Genomic DNA, 23,069 nt, shown 5'->3' with positions numbered 1-23,069 from the left:
CCGTCCCTTCAGAGGTCAAGGTCTCCCACCGCTGGCCTTGTGAGGTGGTGGACACTTACAACTTTACTCCCAACTTATCTCAAGTACCTCTAAACCCAACACACACACACCAACAGCAGCAGCAGCCAGGCGAGCCAGGCTTGGAGCCTCGGAGAGGAATGTTTTATTACACCATGGAGTTACACTGCACATATCCCAGCTCGTCACCCTGGGTTGCAGCTAAGCTCTATCACATGCCCCCCCTGCTTTCCATGTGGAGCTTTTGGTAGGTAAGCGAGGCACACACTTGGCACCGAACAGGCCCAAAAGCCCGGATCCCGTCGGGGCAGATGTGAGATGTTGGTGGTGGCCTCCTGCGGGGCTGTTTACAGTGCGACGTGCTCGCAGCAGTGACTGCAGAGGGCCCTTATTTACCGCGAGCCGGCCGGGGCTGTTGGGGATGTTTATGAATGATCTTGGGAGGACATTGTTGTCTTTATGCCGGGGGCTGCCTGGCCAGCGCCGCCATGTCGTCTGTTTGTGCATAAAGTACATGCTGGGGGGAGCCGGGCCAGACAATAGGCCGGCTGAGCTACTACCCACGCACACAATAGAGCGGTGGGATGAGGCCTGGTTTGGGGGGTGGGGGGCTGGAGGTAGGATGGAGGGGGCAGGGTCTGTTGGATGCGGCCCTTGTCTATATGGGGTTCACAGAACGGGTGTGCTGGGTTTGGGGGGAGGGTGGTGGGAACCGGAGTCCATCCCTATTGGGATCACATAGCAGAGCAGCTGGATTTCTTTAGTTGTGCAGCGGGGGAATAATTAAAAGTTCCCTCTATAGAAAATGACCAGTGAATTGGCATGAAGTCCCCCAATTAGACACACATATTTGGTATTTGTTTGCTTACATATATGTAGATGAGTTTGAGACTTGTGTGCTATAATATTAATGCTGTACTTTTAGTTTTAATAATTACACAGCCCGAGTCAGATCACTGTTATCCCTGCTTCATCCCCCTTTGTGGAGTATTGGCAACAGGTTTGGAACAATGGGAGGCCATCTCTCAAATCGCTGTGTCCTTGAGCTGAGTTGATGGCTTCAATGGGATATCATAGGGCCTGTAAGACCCGAGTGTTATCACATTCTGTTGTCTCTGTACACATTGCATTGCTGCCCACACACACCGGCTGGCTGAGCGTTCCTGCTGCTGCTCAGGCCAGGGCTCTCCTTGAAAGCACAAGAGAATCTGCATTTCCTTCACTTTGTTATACAATAGTTATTTGGAATTAAAGAAGCAAATTAAGTCGCGGCTCATCATGTTCATGATTGCTGATAATTACATGTGTGGTGTCTGCAGAAGATAAAATACAGTAGCCTATATATGATAAAAGACAAAACTATTCACAGGGGAAAGTGCAAAATGAATGAAAGCCACACAGCCACAGAAAGTTGTTCCATTTAATCTATGCATAATCTTAATAAAGACCTAAATCAAGATTGTCACATTTCCACAGCACACACACACACAAGCACACTCCAAAAGCACAAACAAAAAAATGTCACATACAATTATAGATCAAAGTAAATTGCCTTAAGATCTAAGCAATGTAAATTCTGCATAAGATTGTCCCCTAATCTCTACACCACTAACACTGAAGCAATTGATTACTATAAAATATACCTTTCTTATTAAAAAAATTATATTAAATTCTAATGGCACTTCTACAAATTCTATTAAAAAGATTTCCATTGACATTTAGAAGCTTTTTTTCTTTGCTTTTTTTTACCAAATTAAAATTGAGAGACAGTCAAATGTCGCACAAGGAGCAATGCAATAATAAATATTTCTCATGATTATACACAATTTCACAGTTGTAACCTGCAGAGGACAAAGTTCCAGTAGATTTAATGATCATACAGCATGAGTTAGACAAACAGCCCCAATCAAGAGTAGTGCTGTTTCCATGTAAGTCATCAATCAAAATCTCAGTGTTTCACATTCAATAGTGACGTTAACTGCGGAACAGACTTTGTACGTTCCAAATAGTATTGGCTAATAAAAGCCAAACACAAAAAGGCTTGTCTTTCAGTTTAACATGTCCAAAACAGATTTATTAACATAAACATAATGGTCAAATCAAATCTCAAAACCTCAATGTAATCTCCCAAAGCAGCAAAAATAAACAGACTTGAAATTTTTTCATTTTGACTGAGCTGACATTTTTCAAGACAGAGAAAAAAAAAGAAAAATAGTTGCGAATAGTCGTTTCCAGTTAACGGGGCCACTGTTAAGGCGACGTGAGCGTTGGCGCCGCAGTCGAGGGCAAATGTACAGTAATAGCAAAAGGGCGTCTCCAGATGCAACACCTATTAGTGTGTCTACAAGGCACATTCTGTGATCATCCTGGAGGTATAAATAAAGACTGGAAACAATACACAGAAACAATTCTTTACATACCGTTAGTTTCTACCTCTGTACACATGTACATTAGAGAATAATCAATTCAACTGCACCACATAAGAAATGTTCCTTAAAAAAACAGACAACGGTGAGTGACAAAATCTACATTCCTGTGTGTTCTGATTGAAATATCATAGGCTAAGTATCACCGCTAGACAAAACATCTACGTATCTGGAAAAACTCACAACAGCTGACTTAAAATAAAAAAGACAACTAACCAAAGTGATTAAATTCTCTGGGCGTTTGCAAATGGTTGATGCCAGTGCTGCGACAAGAAAGTTTGTGCAAGTGAACGGGGAAACCTAAATAATTTCTCGTAAAATCACACTTTAAACCCCCATCCAAAGCGCTCTAATGCAGACTTACAGGTTAGAGAGCAGAATGAAACGGATTGTGTGCAATTTTTTTAAGAGAACTAGTTGTGTTTCTTCTTGACAGATGACTGATTCCAAACGCAAAGACATGGAAAACACCTATGAATCACACATGAATTCATTTGTATGTCGTGAAAGGAGTCTTGGTGATTAGGGGGGGGGGGGGGGGTAGTCAACACCTACATTATGACTTATGCTCTTACAAAGTTTCCCCACAAGTCAGGGTTGCCACAAATATTCTCCAACTTAGGTTTGTTTTCCAAATCTAGCAGTGAAGCCACCTGGAAAGCAACACTGATCAATTCAGATATTCCCTTGATAGATGTGCAATCAAATCACCGTTGTATCGCCTCCATGTGGAAGAACAATGAGGCAGTTATCTATTGCATGCTGGGATAGGGGGTTGCTCTTTGATGCCTCCAGACAATACACCTGTTTACAGTCTCCCTGGTCTCCCTTTGCTAAATACATTTCTCGCATTCCAATGGCTCCATTCAATACAGAAAAGTGCAAAGAGAGACTTGCGGTGCCTTTTCTCCCCACAGCTAGGAGAGAGATACACAATGATCCCTTGAGAACTACCTGGGACTTGGGGGGAACAATGCCGGTATTGTCTGGTTTCTATAGGTAGCCTGTGCCGTATCAGTGTGGCTGTGCTTGTGAACAACTGTTCCCTCTGGCAGAACAGCGGTCGTAGCCGTATGAACAGTTGTGATTTGTAGCGAGGCAGAGTCCAGTCAAGCTTTGAATATGGAAGAGGAACCAAAAACTCTCTGGGGAAGACATGACAATCGAGCGAAGAGACTGCTGCCTTAATAAGACACCTGGCTTTCTCAACCTTACGTGTGATCTAACACGAAAAACAGTTTGATAAATAGAATATATATTTACATTAAATATACAAATAGTAAGAAATAGCAGCCTAGACAAGTGTTGAAACTATATGCATGCTAAAAACAAGTGCTTCTCTATGTTCCATGTGACAAATCTTGAGTACTCCGCAGAGGTTTCTATGTGGTATATTAAAATACAATTACAGTAACTCGATTTGCACAGCGAACAATTAACAGACAGCCCCAATACCAGTGAAAGAGTACCAAGATAGCTAGGCAAGACCTGATGTCTTTCAAGCTGATAGAAATAAGATCACGCTGATAGTAAACCCTGAACCAAGTCAAACTAATAAATAATTGTGATCAAGTCTTCTCAGGACAGATTAAACAAATATGAGCTTTTAGTGCTAAGTGATCGCCGACAGAGAAGAAACCATTCCACTGCTCCGAGGCAAAACATTTTGCCCAAAGATCCTTCCAAGAGCCACCAAAAGGTTTGAGCTCCGACTTCATCAGTAGTATCTTACACACAGACAATAAGAAGATATGGTAATACGAAAGAAAAAAGTTAATTCAAAGAAAGAGACAAACTCAGTAGATTCAGCTGCAGGCAACGAAGCAGAGCTTTGATGAAGAACCAGTGCTACCAGTAGACATCTACAGTAACCCATCCATAATTGACTGAGGCACCTCTACACCTGCCTGCCTGCCAAGGGCATGCCCTAAAGACTTTGTCCATTTACCCTCTCTTTTATGGTGCTGCCATACCAGGAAATAACAAGGTAATTTACTGGGAACTATTTGCTTTCAATCAGAAGGCATGAATAAACATTTAATTGTCAAGAGCTTGATGATTTACTACATTTATTACATTCTTGTAAATTATTTAATTAAGGACACTCATGGATCAATTGACATTTCAGTGCAGACAACTGCCCTTGTTACCACCTGGTATTTGGACACTTTGCAAAGAGAGATATTTTTTTTAAAGGCCCAAAGACTTGCTGAATTTGACAAGAAGGCATGGCAATGAATCATATTCTTGCTTAAGTACACTAGGTGAAGTGTTAAGAATTTCAGTAGGCACCAATGTTACAGGCATTAGCTGTAGCCATCTTTTATCTTCATAATAACTACTCTCCATCATCCCTCTGATTATACAGCTTCTTTAAAGTTGTAATTAGAAGGCCATTCCTTCGATATGTGCTCACTTGGATTAGCAACAAAGATCAGGTAACTCTGGTTGAGGCAAAAATAAATACAAATGTTGGTGATCCATGGTGAAAATTAACCTTATGATGGTCTGTTTGCCTTCCAGTTTCAAGATCATAAAACTGTAACCTACTTCATTTCGACCAAAAGAAAATTCTAGTTCCAAGAAAGAAACAAAAAAATCTTACTTCCAGTAGTCAAACTTCATTAATTTTGCTGCCTTATGATAGTTTACTTGTTAAGGACTACACAAATCTCACAATAAATAATGTATGAGTTTGAAAAAAAAGAATCATATATTGCTACTCACGGACGGTTCTGTTCTCCCATGTGCATAAATAAAGTCTCATTCACTCGACGATTGTATTAACATAAGTTAGCATTAACTATCATCCATTTGCCCATAAGGTATGAACAAAGGAAGCCTTTCTTTCAGCAAATATACTCCTCACTAAACGGATTGACACTAACAAGACAGAAATAAACAAGTGCATCATCTGATTTGTTCACCTTCGACACAGATCCAGCTAGAGTTTCACAGCACCCGTGGTAGTCTTACAGCCTGTGCACCTTCAACTGTCTGCCTCTGACCATCAGGTATGCCGCTGACATAGCTCAGCACAGAAAACACTTCCAGTTTTTAAGTTGCTACATCTTTAACTTGAGAAATGCCACATGGGGTAGAATTCCAAAAAGGATATGTCTCCGACAAACTGTCAACGTGTGTATACTAACGGGAAAACTGTTCAGTAGTAGTAATCAGTATATGAAAAGACAGAGTCTGTCTTATGTCATGGCACTGGTGAGAGGTGTGTTTTATCCAATGGAAAAGTCTTGTCTGATGAAGAGCTTGACGCTCGAAACGTCACTACTTTTTGGGCGCTAAAATAAACCACTGGAAACAGAGCCCGATGCAGTGTGCGAGCTGTTTTTATTCTCTTTTTCACTGTTGAGCTCAGCACCTGCCCAAATCAAATTTTGGACCTGGATGTGCGTGTCTTCCTCTTTGAGAGTCTTGACAAGGCCACAGTGAAACTTTCGGATGTGGCGGTAGAGGTCCCCAGACTGGGTGAAGCGCCGCTCGCACCACTTGCAGGCGTGAGGTTTCTCCCGCGTGTGAACCACTGCGTGCCGGCTCAAGTTATGGGAGTACTGGAAGCTCTTGCCACACTGGCCGCAGGTGTACGGCTTCTCGCCCGAGTGTGTGCGCTCGTGGCGCTTCAGGGTGTACATGCAGGAGAAGGTCTTGCCGCACTGCGAGCAGGTGGGCACCGAGCCGTCGGGCGACAGCTTGGAGCGTGCGCCGTCCTTCTCACGGAAGTGCGAGCTGAGGTGCAGTTGCAGCACGTGAGGGCTGGGGAAGACTTTGCTGCAGAGGGGGCACACGCACACCTGTTGCCCAGGGGGCAGGAGCACCCCGCTGGAGGTGGAGATGTCGGAGGAAGCCAAGTCGTCCTCCTCGCTGTCCCCCAGCAGCCGGCCCCTCCTCTCCTCGCCCTCCCTGCCCGGGGCGCCCTCCCTCCCCCGGCAGGCCTCCCCCTCCTCTTCCATCAGGTCCTCCTCCTGGGAGAGCAGGGCGGCTGTGGAGCCGTTGTTGCCTGGGAAGAGGGCAGCGAACCCTGTCACCACTGAGTTCCTGGCACTATTCCCAAAGCGCTGGCTCTCCGGGCTCATCGGCTCACTGTCCTCCTGCTCTGACAGCAAGTCGTGTTCGTCTTTAACAAGTGGCTCAGTGCCCTGCTGCTGGCTGTCGAGGGCCAGCTGTCCCGAGACGTAGGAGGGGTGTAAGGGATCTCTGCTAGACAGAGGCTTGAAAGACAAATCCAGTGCACAGTCCATGTCATCTGAAGCCCTGGACCTCTGGGACAGCGATACGGCGGAACTACTGACATCAGCTTTTGTTTTTCCAGCTGTTTGGACACAGGGCTTGGCCTCTGCTGACACATAATTGACACCTACAAGGTCCGGGGACCTGCCGGAGTGACCGTTCGCCTTCTGTCTGCTCTGCCCATACCTATCACAATCTGTGACAGCCAGCCTGACTTCGCTGTTGTCCATGTCAAACTCCTCCGCTGGGGGGGCCCTGTGGAGCCCCGGAGCCTGCGTCTGGGGCTGTCGCCGGCCAAGCTGCTTACTGTGCAGGTCGCCATCTGAGGAATTCTCCCTGTCCAGACGGCTCAGTGCTAGACCCTCGCCCGGCTTTTCCTCCAGCGGGCAAACTTCCTTATCTTTAAGCTTGCCTTTACACACCTTCACTATATCATACATGTGGAGGTAACTGGCCGCTGCCAGGACATCCTCCACCGGCAGAGTGCTGAATTCCAACTTCCCCTCATACATAAATTCAAGGAGCAGACTGAAAGCCGGGGCTGTCACAATGTCACTGTTGAGATGCACAACGTCCCTTTTGTCTAGCTGGTCCCTGTAGAAGAGATGGAAGTACATGCTGCAGGAGGCCAGCACGGCTCTGTGCGCTTTGAATCGAGCCTCCCCGACAAGAACAGTGCAGTCACAGAGGAAACCTTGGTGACGCTGCTGACTCAGACACTGCAGCAACTGGCGGCTATGGTCTGGGAACTCCATTCTTCCTTCATAACCTGATGAAAAACAGGAAAAACAGGATACTGAATAAACGAAATGCAGCCATTTAGAGGGCGTCGCGGAGCCAGGAACGCATATGGCGTCCAGAGGCAAATACAAAGTAAAGTAACCAAACCCAGAGAGAATGTGGGAGATACGAATAACTTCAGCTAATTTGTCCCCATGTCGCAAATTGTTTAAAAGTTGCAACAAATACATTTACCATACATTAAACATTCCGTGTTTTATGGGAAATGTACAAGTGAATAAAACCATTCCCAATTTCAAACAATTAGAAGTTTACACAACTGGACAATTCTAGGCTACCTAAATTATAATCTGGTCCCAGTGGTGCAGGATACGCTTTGCTGCGTTCATCCCCCCTTGACTCACGATGTAAACGGATCCTTCTCCGATTATCAAAAGTATTCCCGGTTAGTAGTCAGCCTACTTTTTTGCGAAAACTGGCGCACCGGCGTTTCCACACGCACACAAAAATCGACGGTGTTTACAGAACAATCAAGCCGGACTGTGAATGATAGCACTCATCCATCGGGGAAGGCTAACGTTTAAAAAACACACACACTAAAGAGCAGAGGAGAGTGAGTAAACTGGTGCTCTGTTTGCTAATTACACTGCAAGCTGTGGAGTCAGCTGCTCTGACATCACCGCAATGGAAACGCTACCTCCAGCTGTGCTCCTCTTTATGCCATATGTTAACTCCGAGCCAGGCAGTCCAAAAAAGACACACAACACTTAAGTTATTATACGAGTAGATTTATAAGTGTCACAAGATTACACGGAACGGTCAACTTTTTATGAGCTGATTTGTTCTGGAAGGCCAAAGCAAAAGTGCACCCGATAAACCACAGATGAGAATAATAAGACGCCTGTGCCGTTTACGCACTGATCAGACAGGCACAACATAGAGGTATTTGTTTAAAGAGGTCAAATTTAATTCGTAAAGGCAGTAAATAAATAAATTAAATTGCGATGATTCTGGATAAGTTTGATGTTTGGTATCCAGTAGTATAATTTTACGCGCAGTAGTTGGGTTATTATTTTTAAAGGAAAGGGGAAAGTGCAAGCAGAAGACAGGGGGGCCAAGGGCGGCAGTAAAGCGAGCTCCATGTCCGTGTTGGGAAGCGCATTGCTGGGAGCCTTTTAAACAGCAGAGGAACTCAAACACAGCAAAGCCAACTGCGCTGAGCGAAGCGGCGAGCTGGGCTGGGGGGGCACTCTTAACTTTCGCTTTCTCCCTTTCTATAGACGAAAAAAACACAACACTCACATGTATTTCTTCCGAGGCTCGTCGTGTGTTTCTTATTTTTCCTATATGCTCCGACGTCCTTTCATGATGTGCGGCCAGATGTTCGCTTCTCCTTGTCGTTTCTTGAGCTTCCAGTCCGACCCTGGCAATGCAGGCTGCACTCAGCGCCGCTGCCTGCTGTGTGTCAAGCAGGTTGATAATGGCACAAGTCTCGCGATAACGCACCGGCCACTAAGTTCTGTACTACTCCGTGAATTCACACAGTGGCAGCAAGTAGCAGAGTACATTGGGAGCGCCCACTGGGTGCCTTAAAAACACCTGTCCTGAACAGGGGCGACGCGTCTGTTCACAACTGAGGTGTGGGTAAGAGTTGGTGGCAAAACTTTTAAACTCGATTATATCGACTATATAGGGAGGATAAGTGGAGTGATTATTGATGACAGAAGATAATTAGGTCCTCAGACGCACAATTTGGGGAAATATTGTTCCCCTGATTGGATTAATTTCAGATATGGCTTTTTCTACATTTCTGGCTAGATTTGCTTGATCTTTAGTATCCATTATAATGATACAAACTGAAATTTAAATGTGTTCATATGAGGAAAAGATGTAATTTCCTCTTTCCTCCATATATGGAAAGAGGAAATTACAATACTTAGTCTATAGTATGCTTAGAGGAAGTCTTTCAAGATAATGAGATTTTATTACTCTACTATCCAAATCCAAAAGGTAAATTAGGTGTTCTACCGTTTTATATACGCTATGGATAAGACACCTTTTTGTTTGCCCAACAGTATTTCTCACTGATGATTGATTGCTGTCTCTACAGGTATCTAGACTGATTCAAGTAAAATACATTGTGCACTCTTGATTTCTTCGTGGGTGTGTGGCTTATTGGCAATTTATAAGAACTGCTTTTACTAATCCTGCTTTGGGAGGCGGAATTTCCTGGCAGCATATCACCCAGTGCCTTTGTTTCTCCATGCACATCCGATCCATCCCTGGGGCTGTTACTACTTTCAATTGTCTCTATGGCCCATTAGAATGGGAATGATGCTAGCTTCCAAAGACAAAGCCTTTTAAAGAAAGAGAGAGAAAAAATATGTCACAAATGTGTTTAACTAACTGAAATTGGCACAATATCATAAACATCTCCCTTCAGATTCTATATTCTAATAGAGGGAATGTGTTCTGTAATTGTTGAAGCTTGAGATGGCAGCACAGCGGAAAAACAGGGGCTTGAGGTTGCAGCTGCTCTTCTTATGCCCCCCAGCCCTCCCCTCCTGCCCCTCCCTGTGCTCCCCCAACTGCCTCCGTCACCTTTGCCCTGTGTTCCAGCTGTCGTGTGTTTTGAAAGGGCCATTTGCAGCTCCTCGCAGCCCCCTGACACAGAGGGGAATGAGCAATGTGACGGGAGACGGCAGCCACTGGTCGGAAGGGGCCACCGGCCGGGATTCTTACTCACTTACTGCTTTATTCCATTTTTAGTCCGGCTGTTACCATTACACTGTTACCATTACACAGGGTGGACGTCACTCTGTCTCCACCCGTGTCCAGATGATCATAAGCAACAACTTGCCTTTGTGTTCTCACCTCGAAATAAAATAAGTTATTTCCCTTCACTTGTTCCAATGGCTTAATTGGACGGTAGATGAATGCTTTCTTGGATAAGTAATTTATGAAGAGCCTCAAAATGATGGATGACTGCATACTCATCGGAAAACACCAGCAAACAAAATGTTTGGATGCGGAAGTTTCTGGTGTGTGTGACATATGAAAAAAAACTTTGTCATTCAGTACACACACACACACACACACACACACACACACACAATCCATGCAGGACTGAGCTATGTGGATAAGAATAGGACCAGTGGCCCGGTCTGTGTTTCCCTGGCCTGGCAAGCGCAGGCGCCCAGTAGAGGAGGGGTGTATGTTCACAGGGCAAGACAAAGCAGTGGTTGTGCCCGGGGACCATGGCCTCCGAGAGAGAGGCTCAGCCCGGTGGAGGTTCTCACACGCAAGAAAAAAAAGAGAGAGAGAGAGGGAAAGAGAATGAGTGTGGGGGAGGGTGGGGAGGGAGAGAGAGAGAGAGAATGAGTGTGGGGGTACTGGGGAGGGGGCGAGAAAGAGAGGGAGGGAGAGAGAGAGAATGAGAGTGGGGGGAGGGCGAGAGAGAGAATGAGAGTGGGGAGGGGGTGAGAGAGAGAGAGAACACTTCCTGGAGGTTCATTCTTCCTCTCTGCAATCATCAATGGCATTCTCCCCCTGACCCACTCCTCTCTCAGACAAACAAAAGACCCTGCATTCCAGTGTAGCCTGACCGGCCGGCCAGCCAGCCGCAGAAGAACCACATCTCTCATCCCACTGGACCACTGGTCTCATCCAGCACTGAGCTGACTATGTCTGAGGATGCTTTTAATACCTTCTGGAGCTTTTGCTCTTGCAGATTTAAGTTCTTCAACAAGTTGAACCTGATTCACCAGGTAGCCTACTACAACAGTTATTGGTATATGTTTTGCCATTTTACTGAGATGTATCTTCCTCACAGCACAAACAAATAAACACCTGCAAAAACATGTTTCTCTTCATCTTGAAAATTTGTTTTGCACAAACCTCAGGAATTGGTTTATATCCCAGATAGTAATGAAACTGTCCTAACATCATTGCACTCTAGGCCAGTGCTTCTCAAAGTGCATGGCTCAGGGGTCCTTGGGGTTCCAGGGGGTCCTCAGCAAAAAGAGGGGTAATTTATTTTCACTATAATTCTATCCATAACTAACACTGACGTAATCTATGTCTACTTTGGTCATGGATTTCATTTATGTAATAAAACATCTAAAAGCAAAAATCTTATCAGATGGGAGACCCTGGGACAAAATCTTACCAAATTATGAGTTTAGGGGTCCTTGAAGTGAAAAGGTTGGAGAACCACTGCTCTAGGCTTCTGGAGATGCTGCATTGATAAAGCTGCCCCATCCCCTCCTTGCTATCCCCGCTCTCCCACCCTTCTGTCTTAATTGTCTCTACCACGTATTTTCTACTCTCCTATAGCCCTGAAGACTAGACTAATATTGGAATCAATAGTTCATCTTAGATAATTAAGTTCTGCCCCCTGCCTGTTCTATTCAGATAATGCAAGAATACAAGAAAACAGATCAGATGGAGCTTTGACAGCAAAGACATATCATTTAGCCAGTGGTGATGCTAGTGGTGAGCTGACAAACTGAATGGAAGAACTCTGAATAAGACTGCAGTGCTCTCTCTCTCTCTCTCTCTCTTTCTCTCTCTCTCTCTCTCATTGTGGCTTTGAACCTGCAGGACACATCAGCAACACAACAGACTAGACACACTCATCACCAGGCCAGAGACAGCCGAACAGGAGGAGAAGGCACCGCTGAAAAACAATAGCTCTGGGATACCCTCGGTCAACCCTGTTTGTATGACAGGAACAGCTTGGCAAGGTTGAAGCATATAGCGGTGAGGAACATGTTACAGTGTGAGTGACAAAGAGGGGAAATGGCAAGAAGAGGCTGCAAGGCAGAGGGCACAGGTCAATACGTTTTTCATCAAGAAGACAGCGCTGGCAGCTGCCCCCGCTGTCCTGTCCTTGTAATGCTATTCATCATTTCTTACACAACTTCTCACTGAAAATGACCAAACAATATTCTGTTTGTGTTCTTGTATTTTTAATACTATTAATACTATAATAAGTAATAATAATTAATTGAATACTATACTGTATTACAAGTTTGTAATACAGTATATCACACTCGTACCAAAATGATGGCTGATTTACATTAAGTAATCTGATACAACAGTCTATGCTTACAGATAAAGACATCAATAAGGTAGGCTATATCTTTCAGTTGTCGTCCCCCCCACCCCCAGAAGACTTTCTCGTTGGATATGGATATCTTGTATGTTGTGCAGCCCAGTTTTCTGTGCAACTATAGTTACAGTATAAATATAAACGATAGTTTATATTTTTTTATATATTCTTGTCATGCACACCGTGTGTATGCCTACTATATTACTGTACTGTAGTGTGTGGTTGTCCTGTGCGGTATTGTCCATTATACTGTAGTCATATCTATGTAGGCGAGATGAGTATTTGGTGTATATATTTTGTTTATTTTTATTTTCTAATTTCCGTTTGTTGCTATACCACTCCTTTAATCTACTTTGACCCTTGAGCTGCTGTAACAAGTGAATTTCCTATGTGTGGGATTAATAAAGTTGATCTTATCTGTATCTGATCTTGACTTCACGTCTATACTGTAGGTCAGTGATTCTCAATCCTTTTCATATCAAGGACCCCAAATGCAATTCACATTCCACGGACCCTTATTTGAGGAGATTCTTTCTCTAACCCAAATCTAAGAATATTTTTATTATATAAATGTGTCCAGAATTCGATGATCTGTAGAGGGACAACAGTGAAACTGTGACCAAAACAGTTCTCTAATTGTGTTAACTTCTTGTAGTTTAACAATTCATCAGTTTGCTGGGGACCCCCTGTAAATCCCTCAAGGACCCCTGGTGGTCCCCAGACCTCACGTTGAGAAGCACTGTTGTCGGTGGTGTGGCGAGGACGTACCAGTGGAGAAAGTGAAACCAAAATAGGCATTCTTGTACATGCTCTCGCTGTGCTTGTTCTAATGGAGGAAATAACATAACAGTGATATCAAACTATTCTCCTTATTAACTGGGGACCCCCTGTGGAACCCCTTCAATGACCCCAGTAGTCCCTGGGCCCCGCTTTGGGAACCACTGCCACACGAGATAATGAAAACGTCATAAAATGTATAATAAAGGCACTATAAAATCGACTGAACACCACAGACACGCTTTAAATCCCTATATAGATAGTATGGGGATTTATTTTTCAATGGGGCGACGACAGTGTGTACAGTACGCCTCGTACGTACGCCTACTATGAATGTGGACAGCCGGCGCTAGGACCCGGGACGACAGTTTGCCACAGAGGCATTGCAGGCAGCGCGTTTGGGAGGTGTATAGTGGAAGAAAGACAGAGAAACGGAGTAAATGAGAGCACTTTTGTTCAGATTGTTGAAGGACTTATCAACTAAATAAATCGGCGAAACAGCTTACTATAATGAAACGGACACACTGTTGAATTCCCGTCCAGGTAAATGCCCGCGTTTCCTTCGCATGGTTAACTACAAGAGGTCGACAGCTAGACTGGGTAGGTCCCCATTGTACTACATGGGATGCGGTTATTCTCACCCAAGCTGCCCTACTAGGCCCCATATCCTTTCGATCGCTAAATGCAAACCTGAAACGAGGTTCTTTCCTGACTTGAGTTTGTTGTGTGGTATTTTTGCACCAAAGGCACGGGTACATAAGCGCTCCATAGATTAACGTGTTGTTGTTTTTCGTAAACACTAGCTAGTGAATCTTCTCAGAATGTTAACCATTCATTTTTGACAACGACCACTTTGAAACAGCCCTCAGGCTAAAATATCCAACGTGACTGTCATCTTACTTCAAACGGTTCACTTCCACGATAGTTATTTTTTACTTCTGCTTCATGGCCTATAGTAGGCAAATGAAAACAATGAGCTGAAGTGTGTGCAGCAAGACTGCAACCCATTCATTGTTATGAACTACCACAGCGTTTGTTTACTTGTATGTATGAACCCCATATTGACAGACACGCACATTTTAACCTGAGTTGACAGCTTACCAATTTACCTAGATGTGAAAACTTGTTGTTTTCACCCACTTACAAACAGTTACATGGATGCAAAGTTGTACATCTTTCTTGTGACTGGTTGTCAGTTGCAGTGGTTCCCAAAGCGGGGTTTGGGGGCCCTTCAGGAGTCCATAGTGTAGTGGGGCCAACAGGGAGGTCCCAAGCAAAATGTGGAAGTGGAACAGTGTTATTTTTCTATTCTCTATTATTATTTCAGTCAATGCAATGAGAGAATAATTCAATACTAAATTATAACGACACATAGTTTCTCAGATAGGCATCTTTGTGACAAAATCTCATCTATTGGGAGTCTGTGGTCTAAACTGGCTATGGATGAGGGAGTGTTTGACTTGAGAAAGTTTGGGAATCCCCTGGTCTGCTGCACTGACTGGATGCCACACTGTCAGTTCAGGTCAGAAGGAGATACAGCATGCAAGCCTTTATGTCCAACTTGTTGAATTTACTGCATTTACTTTTTCTTAGGAGACACAGTTCATTTAATTGATGTTGCTAATGTCTGTATACCCCCCTAGGCCTACTGTATATTTGCTATCATTGTCAGGCAGTACCGTACACCAAGAGATGCTCAAATAGTTCTGTATTTCTCAGATAATGATTCTCTTCGTTCTTTCCCCATCTCCCAGTTGTTATGTGTGCATACACAATCTGCAAAGAGTCAAAGAATAATTTTGTCCCTGGGCACGTTGTACCCATTATGTCTGTGGTGTCAACATGCTATTTTTTTGTAATCACTCATGAGACTACATCTGTCCACTGTGCGTACGTGGGGGGACTTGGCGTGTGACAGAGGGAAGAAGACGCAACAAGCTGGCGTAATGATGCTGTTTGCTGTTTGGCCCTCCCTGTTCTATTTCGAAAATGCCAGTCACCTCCCTCCCCTCGCAGCCCTGTTGACGCAAATGTGCCACCAGTTGCATGCAGAATCCGAGGAATGTTGTTTGAAATTTGCCCCGTACACAGTCAGACTTATTGTGCCCGTCCCAAGGCTTGTGCACCACAGGAGTTATGATGTGTTATCGCTGTGGAGGATACACATGATGCTGGACCACCGTCGGCACCACATGACTCTCCTCCTCTGTGTCACAGCCTAAAATACCTAGCGCCTCATTCAACTTGTTTACTTTATCTCTCAAGTCATTAGTTCACTAATCTCTTTCTCAGATATGCATCTTAGTGAACACTAATCACTAATAATTAGTTAAGACAAATTCCTCATATGTAGTCTTGCATATTGTGGCAATAAAAGTGATTCTGATTCTGACTCATGAAAGATTCACAATCCTGTAACAAGCGATTGTGCCCTGCAGGAGATCAGGAGTGTAGCATCCACTATCAGGCCTTCACACTTCTCTCTTTTACTCTGTCTGCTGTCCATATCCTGCTATCAAGTCTAGCTTTGTGCTGTTTATTGATTTTTTTTAGTCTGATCTAACATGAATACTGAATTATTGTGTGGTGTGGTGAGTTGGTTGAATTCTCCTAATTTTGTTTGTATCCTTTTTGTTTCGATAAATGGGTGACATATTTAAGAGTGTGCTTGCCTCTTTGTTCTACTGGTATGGATCTCCAAAAAACAAAACTACAACAGCGTTAATAACATGAGCCAAGTGCCGGGTCCTTGAAATCCTTGAAAGTTTGTGAATATGAGAAAAAAATATCGAGGCCTTGAAAGTTGATAAAGACAGACTAGACATGGGTTATTAAAAGAGCTTGAATTTATATATTTTGTGCAAGAATAGAAATTGAAGTTCTTTGCTTTTTTAATGTGTAACACAGCCCAGTTGAGAAGTGTTCACACATTCAAGCTTCTCTCTTTTAATTGTTTAATGTAAAGCCTGCTAGTTCTCATTATAATCATTGTCAGTCTTGTAACAGTAATTAACCTTGATCCGTGTCTCAAACTGTGTTGGGTCCTTGAATTGGAAGGAATTTGGCCTGGAAAGTCCTTGAAAACGTGAAAAGTGCTTGAATTTGATGTTTAAGAAGGTCTGGGAACCCTGCATCTGGAGAGGTTGCTGTTCAATTCATCACACATGATGGCAGCCCTGATCCTACCTGGCTTGCAAGGTTACAGTAGCTGTGGCGTGATGTTGAGCGACACGTACCCACACTATTCTTATCATTAATGCTGCGTTTCCAAGGAACTTGAAACAGGAACTTTGCGGTAGATAATACTAGTATTAGTTCCATCATCATAGCTTTTGAAAGCGAACCAAGTGACACTGAAAGGGCTGTTATCAAATAATGTTCTCATCCTTTGAATAGTTTTGCATGTTTGAGACTCATGGTCCACATCACAACAACTGCAATCAAATCCAGCCGTGTATTCTCCAGGTTTAGTTAGCAGCAGCAGAAAATCACGAAAGTAGAATGTCCTCTCCATCGTCTGTGCTGAAGGAAGCAGTGGTGTGATGTGGGCCTGCTTTTCTACTTCCTGCTGGACACACATGGGACTGTCCTCTTATGTTTTCTGCTTCCTGCTGGACACACATGGGACTGTCCTCTATGTTTTCTGCTTCCTGCTGGACACACATGGGACTGTCCTCTATGTTTTCTGCTTCCTGCTGGACACACATGGGACTGTCCTCTATGGCCCTGCTGGACACACATGGGACTGTCCTCTATGGGCCCAGTCAGTGCCTGGCGCGGTGTGTGGCATCTTTGCTGCATGATGACACTGATTTGCATTGAATGGGGTGGCCCCGCCCCCGGACCCGGAGCCAGAAGGATGAATGATCGAAAGCCGGACTGACAGCGATGCAGGCAGCCAGGCGGCGGCCCACAGGCCTTAGGACCATGTGACCCACTGTCAGGGTACTGAGTTCATTCAGTGGCTGCTGGCTGCAGCGCTGGCAGCAGGCCAGCTTTTCCACACAGGCCGCAGTAGCAACAGGTCGCTCCCATTAAAACAGCAGCGCTCTGTTGTGGCTCCAGAGCCGGCCTTGTGCATGTGTTGCTTTTTTGGCTGTGGTGTGTGCGTGTGCACGCTGGAGCTTGTTTGTGTGATGTATCCCGATGTGTATATAAATGTGTGTCTGTGTCAGAGAGTACACACTAAGATGCCAGAAGGGGCTCCCAATGGTTTTTGTGTGATCCTAGTTTTGAATTGTACTCAGTGTGCTTTAAATTCCAAACCCCTCTCGGAGATCCTCCCAACAACGACTGTGTGACACAAGTACCACACACCCAGTGCAATAAACAAAAATAACCTCGCTTTCACAAACTCACTTCTACTCATTGAGAGAAATGAGCTGAATGGCAGTTGAAGGCACGTTGATAGATTATGCAGTGACGCATGTATTTGGGCTCTGGGCTGTGTTGGATATGACTGACTCCTAGTTAGTCAATAGCCCCATCCACTTCCTGTTGTTGTCCCCACCAGTAAGCTGGATGAGACCACTAACAGAGCTCTCTTTTGATGCCCTCACTGGCTGCAGCAAGCAAATTGATTTCAGTAGATGGTCAGAGATCGCCTGGTGCGGTATGTGACATTTGTATTAAAAAGCATGGCAATTGATAATTTGTTTATTTTGCTCCTGCCTTGCATTCAAAACTGTCTTTATTTGATGAGGAAGTGCTGAATGAATTGAAAGGTCAAGCGTTGGGTTGTGTGCTAGCCTACAGATTTGTAACACTTTTAATTGCTGAATGATTTGGTGTAGATCAGATGACTGTCATTGCAGTCTCATCTTGTCTCACATACAATCTCATTTGAACGTCACTGGGTAAGACTACTGCCATACCGTTGATTTTTTCTCATATATCTCTCACGCTGTAAAATGGCAAATTAAGCAACATATTCTCCACGAACTGCACCATAGAGTGCTAGGATCTGCTAGTTTCCATTGCCTCTCCTCTGTGTTGACCTGAAGGTTAATATTCAGACAAGTGGAAAGAAAATCTTTCACCTCAATACAGGGCTAATTTTTACTCTTCTTCACCTAATAGGTAACCACCATTGAGAAGGCAGCTCCAAACCGTGGGCCCCAGTCTCCAGGCTCCTGCACTGGGCTGCGTGAAGGACACTTGGGGAACGAAGGTGTATCTCTCCCTGTAGGAATCCTGGATCCTCTACTCTGCTCACCAACATGACCAACGTGGTGATTGTCAAGGAGGGATGGCTACATAAAAGAGGTGAATGACTATTGATTAAAAAGTTGTAATTAAAACGGTGTTCCAGGGCTCTGTTGATAGATCTCAGAGATGGTCTCGATTTAATCTACATTTTAAAGACTTTTCTTATTTCATCATTATTTTAAGTGTAAGATCTGCATTTGAACCAGGCCTGATTCTACGGGGGTGCAAGAGCATTGATTGCACAGTACAATAATAGGCTCCGGGCCGATCTTACTGTATTTCAGAGGTTGTAGCAGGCTAATTTTTAAAGCTAGAATGAAGGTCCTTGTATCATATGAAACTAGAAGATCTAGGCATCTATTGGTACCAAGTACCATGTCATTCTATCTTGTTGGCAAGGGGGCGAGATAACGCTCTAACTTTAGGGTAAATTTTGGTGAGGGAAAAACCGGCATGGTCATTTTCAAAGGGGTCCCAGATATCTAAATGAGAATGGATTGAATTCTATGGGTATCCTCGAGTCTCCCCTTTACAGACATTTCAACTTTATGCTGATCCTATGCGGTTTTGGCTAAAACCATAGTTTTTTACCAGCAGTATAAATGTATTATTTTCACCTATTCTATATGAATATTTCTGTATACTACTGGGGTCCATAAACAGTCTTGGAAATACATAAATGTGTTATGACTGGAAAGCTGAGACTCTTGTGCATTCAATGAGCCCAATTGTATTCATGTATGATGTTCGTCCCCATAGTCGCATTTCATTGTAGTGAGACCATTTTCCAAAACTTGACCTCATCTGTTCATCGGGGACCATGCTCAGGACCCGTAACACCTACACTTTTTCATTGCTGTTGCCAGCCTGCACTGACGCTACTAGTGCACCCCCACCTAATTCAGAGGCACCCTAAGTCATTTTGTTCTGGAACCGGGCCTGATCTGAACGTATTCAGTTAAGCGACAGAATGACAGTAAGGTAAACACTGGCACTACCTGTTCCTCATTACTCATTTGCCATGGTTCCTTTATGCATCGCTTATTAAAAGCAGTACATACAGCTGTCCACATGGATTGGCTAACCAAACTGGCACAGCACACAAAATATCTAGAGACTGTAGGCATAGTTTCAGAATAGCTTAAATCCATTTGAACTGAACAATCTATTTGTGCAGGCCAGGCTTCTTGGAATACATGCACATGTGATAGTTTTCATGTATGTTTCGGGCCATGCTTGGGGCATGCTCCAAATGTTTCACAAATCCGCATTACCGCAAATTGCTGAGGCACTCAGATTAGCAAGGTTTGCAATATTGACAAATTCAGTCTTGTTTTCTGAACGCTGTGGAAATTCCTGAGCTGAATGACGTATTTGTGATGTGATTGATTCCTGGGTAGAAGGACTTCAAAAGGCCATACGTCAAACCTAATGTAAAGAGCCACGCAAAGAGTCCCCAGTGGGCCCCATGTAGCGGCTTTGACAGTGCTGCGTGGCACGGCGCGGCGCGGTGCGCCTCTGTCGGGCATGAGTGCCGTTGTGTTTGGACGGAGAGGACGGAGAGGCATTCCTCACATACCTGCTGGCTTTCAGCAGCTTTATGTGTGCATACTAACACTGCCTCCAAACTGACCCCCCCACGCCCGCCTCCCCCTTCAGCACCACCACCAGGAGCAAAGTAGGATAAGAAACTCCTCCAAAACCACTGGAGGTTTAAGGGCCGACTGCCAGGGACCCAGGCCTGTTACTGGAAGACGGGAAACCAAGACTCTGACTCAGGGGATAAGGTGACCGGGGACCAGGTCACTAGGAGGGGGGAGTTCCTGGGGCTCTGAAGGGGGGGGGGGGGGGGGGGCGCAGTGCACCGCTGTGGTGTGTAGCCCACACTCCTCCTCCCCCAAGGCCCAGGCTAAGAACACAGCGGGCTGCTGTTTTAGAAGAGGGTCAGCAGCAGCCTGGTTCGGCTCAGTTGGTCCCAGGTGGACACACCCGGGTCCTTCCCGGGAGGTTCGCCATCAAATATTTAAATTGGTACTGTTGGTGTTTCACTAGCAGAAGCTCTGCATAGAGCAGCAATGGACCATAAGGAAGTAGTTAACCAGAAAGCGTTTGCGGTGATTCCTTTGATACTCAGAATTTGTGTAGAAAATCAACAATCCCCAATTCCCGGAGGGTCTAAAAATAAATAAATAAAAATAATCAATCAATCAATCAATAAAACAAAAGTTATGTGATCACTTTTTGTTTGGAGTACCAGAGGCTGTAAAGGGAAATGGTGTCAGTGTGGCTGTATCCAGGGGAAACACCAGAACCAGGAGCACATGCTGTCATCAGAAGGGAAGATGTGAAATTGCATTTGTCTGACTTGAGCGTCAAACGTTTTGCCCTGAGGTGTCGTTTCTCTCAGTCTGTACATTTGTGTACTTAATGTTATTTCTGCTGTCTGTCTGTCTGTCTGTCTGTCTGTCTGTCTGTCTGTCCCCTTCTCTGTTGGCACTTTTGGCGCAGGTCCAGGTTTCCACACCTTCTGCGGTGTTGATAAGGAGGGAGGACTTGGAGAGAAAGCCAGTGTAAAATGTAACTATAAGAGGAGTCAAATAGTGACCGGTAGAAAAACAGCCTGGTTATGTGTTTGTGTGTGTGGGGAACAGGACAGTACACGGTGTGCGCGCACTCACACATACACACTGTTCTAGCGGTCACACACACACACGCCCTCCTAGTTGTCACATGCACTCGCACACGCACACACAGACACACACATACACACACACACACACACACACACACACACACACTAAACAAACAACCCTTCAGGAATAGTGAGTTGGCATGCTGTCGCAGCCCAGCAGCTGTGCCCTGTGAAATGTCACCCAGAGCCTGTGTGTCTTGATGGGAGGGCGTCTGCCTGCCTCCTTGACAGCAAGGCTTTTAGTGTCGCGTCACTGTCATGCTGTCTTTGCCCCAGAGCCACCGCACAGAAGGTGAGCCCCCCCACCCCCACCCCCACACCCACCCCCCCGGGCCGTCACTTCAGCCAGGCAGCCCCCACTCAGCCACTAGCATCCCATGTTGCACCTTTAGCGGAGCCTCTTAGTGCGCTGGTGCCACCCAAGTGACTCACATGTCACATGTGGGCGTGATAATATATATATATAATATACTGTGTATAGCTCTTTCAGCCATGTTCAGCGTGCTCATTATGCCCCTGTGTGCATTCAAAACACCAATTACATTTTCTCCAAAAGATACCCCTGCTTACTTCACTCAACATTTAGTGTGTGTTTGTGTGTGTTAATATGCAGGGTTGCCACAGGTCTGGAAAGTACTTGAAAATGCTTAGATTTAGGGGAAAAGGACTTAAAAGTGGATTTAGCTCACGGGAAATTCATCTTGAGCATCGTGCACGCCGTAATCTTCCAAATTTACCTGTGATACCATTTTTTATACGTCATCATCAGCAGTAGTACTGGGCCAAGCTTGAGTGACACTTTCTTCCTATCTACAGTATCACTCGATTTGCTGATCGCTGCGCTGTCATTGGCTGTTGTGCTCTCTCGTAGGCGTTTTAGCTCAAATATGCGGCTGGTCAAACTAGGTAACCTGTGGTGGATGGATACATTTTTGTTTTCATCTTTTTTCTTTTTTTTGCTTGTTTGTTTTTTGTTTTCTCTCTCTCTGCTTTATTGCTGAAACACGTATTACCTATGTCACAAAATACACTCATGTGAACATCTCAGTGAATTATTGACCTGTAATTTTCAAGTAATTTCTCCTTGAAAAGTCTAATTTTAAAAGAGTGGCAACCCTGAATCTGGCACATGCTCTAGAGTTGTACCATATTCTAGGGATCTTAATAAGGGCAGGTACAATTTGAGTGTGGCCTTGTCCTCCATTAATGCCCATTTAATGGCGCTACATTATGAAAGGATTCCATGGCGGGCTGGTCCCGTGCCCAGAGCTGGTCGGTCCCGGGCACAGAGTGGGTCAGTCCCCTGCCCAGAGCGGGCCAGTCCCCTGCCCAGAGCGGGTCGGTCCCCTGCCCAGAGCGGGCCAGTCCCCTGCCCAGAGCGGGTTGGTCCCGGGCACAGAGCGGGCCAGTCCCCTGCCCAGAGCGGGCCAGTCCCCTGCCCAGAGCTGGTCGGTCCCCTGCCCAGAGCAGGCCAGTCCCCTGCCCAGAGCGGGTCGGTCCCCTGCCCAGAGCGGGCCAGTCCCCTGCCCAGAGCGGGTTGGTCCCGGGCACAGAGCGGAGCAGCCCAGAACATCCATGCCACTCTCTCTCTCTCTCTCCCCCTCTCTCTCTCACTCCCTCTTTGATTCCTGTCTGATTAGTCATGTGCAGCATGCGAGTGTAAACTGGTTTGAGGCTCCTGAAAGAAAGTGGAACAAACACTGTGCCTGGTGCCCTTTAAGCCCAGTGGGGCTAATCTGACGTTTGAGATCCAGATTGTCAGCCTTGGAGCCTTCTGTACATTTGTTCCAGACAGGCTCAGCTCAGTCAGATGATCTCATTCAGAAGGACACACCTTCATACTTTCTCC

General features: G+C 45.2%; 2 protein-coding genes across 3 annotated transcripts in view; one reads left to right on the top strand and one right to left on the bottom strand.

Annotated features, from left to right (window-relative positions):
- Positions 1-1,488: 1,488 nt before the first annotated feature.
- Positions 1,489-8,830, bottom strand: zbtb42 (zinc finger and BTB domain containing 42). The gene is made up of 2 exons (XM_083634177.1): positions 8,733-8,830; positions 1,489-7,458 (listed from the first exon to the last, which is right to left on the bottom strand). The coding sequence occupies exon 2, from the start codon at positions 7,442-7,444 to the stop codon at positions 5,744-5,746; it is 1,701 nt and encodes a 566-aa protein (XP_083490303.1). The 5' UTR covers positions 7,445-7,458; positions 8,733-8,830; the 3' UTR covers positions 1,489-5,743.
- Positions 8,831-13,724: 4,894 nt separating this feature from the next.
- Positions 13,725-23,069, top strand: part of akt1 (v-akt murine thymoma viral oncogene homolog 1) — a 57,554-nt gene continuing 48,209 nt past the window's right edge. Inside the window, exons 1-2 of one of the 2 annotated variants that reach the window (XM_083634181.1) lie at positions 13,725-13,863; positions 18,400-18,585. In XM_083634181.1, coding sequence (XP_083490307.1) covers positions 18,540-18,585 — 46 coding nt within the window. In that variant the 5' untranslated portion in view covers positions 13,725-13,863; positions 18,400-18,539. Of the gene's footprint in view, positions 13,921-18,399; positions 18,586-23,069 lie in introns of both variants that reach the window. The other variant, XM_083634182.1, reaches the window with a different exon arrangement.

This window comes from Poromitra crassiceps (assembly GCF_964638095.1).
Source record: "Poromitra crassiceps genome assembly, chromosome: 3".
Taxonomy (NCBI): Eukaryota; Metazoa; Chordata; class Actinopteri; order Beryciformes; family Melamphaidae; genus Poromitra; species Poromitra crassiceps.
The sequence above is the reverse complement of the archived record's forward strand: the minus strand, read 5'-3'. Positions and strand labels throughout refer to the sequence as shown.

What these genes read in the sequence shown, in the direction of transcription:
- zbtb42 (XM_083634177.1), bottom strand. Translation starts at nt 7,444, where the DNA reads ATGGAGTTCCCAGACCATAGCCGCCAGTTGCTGCAGTGTCTGAGTCAG.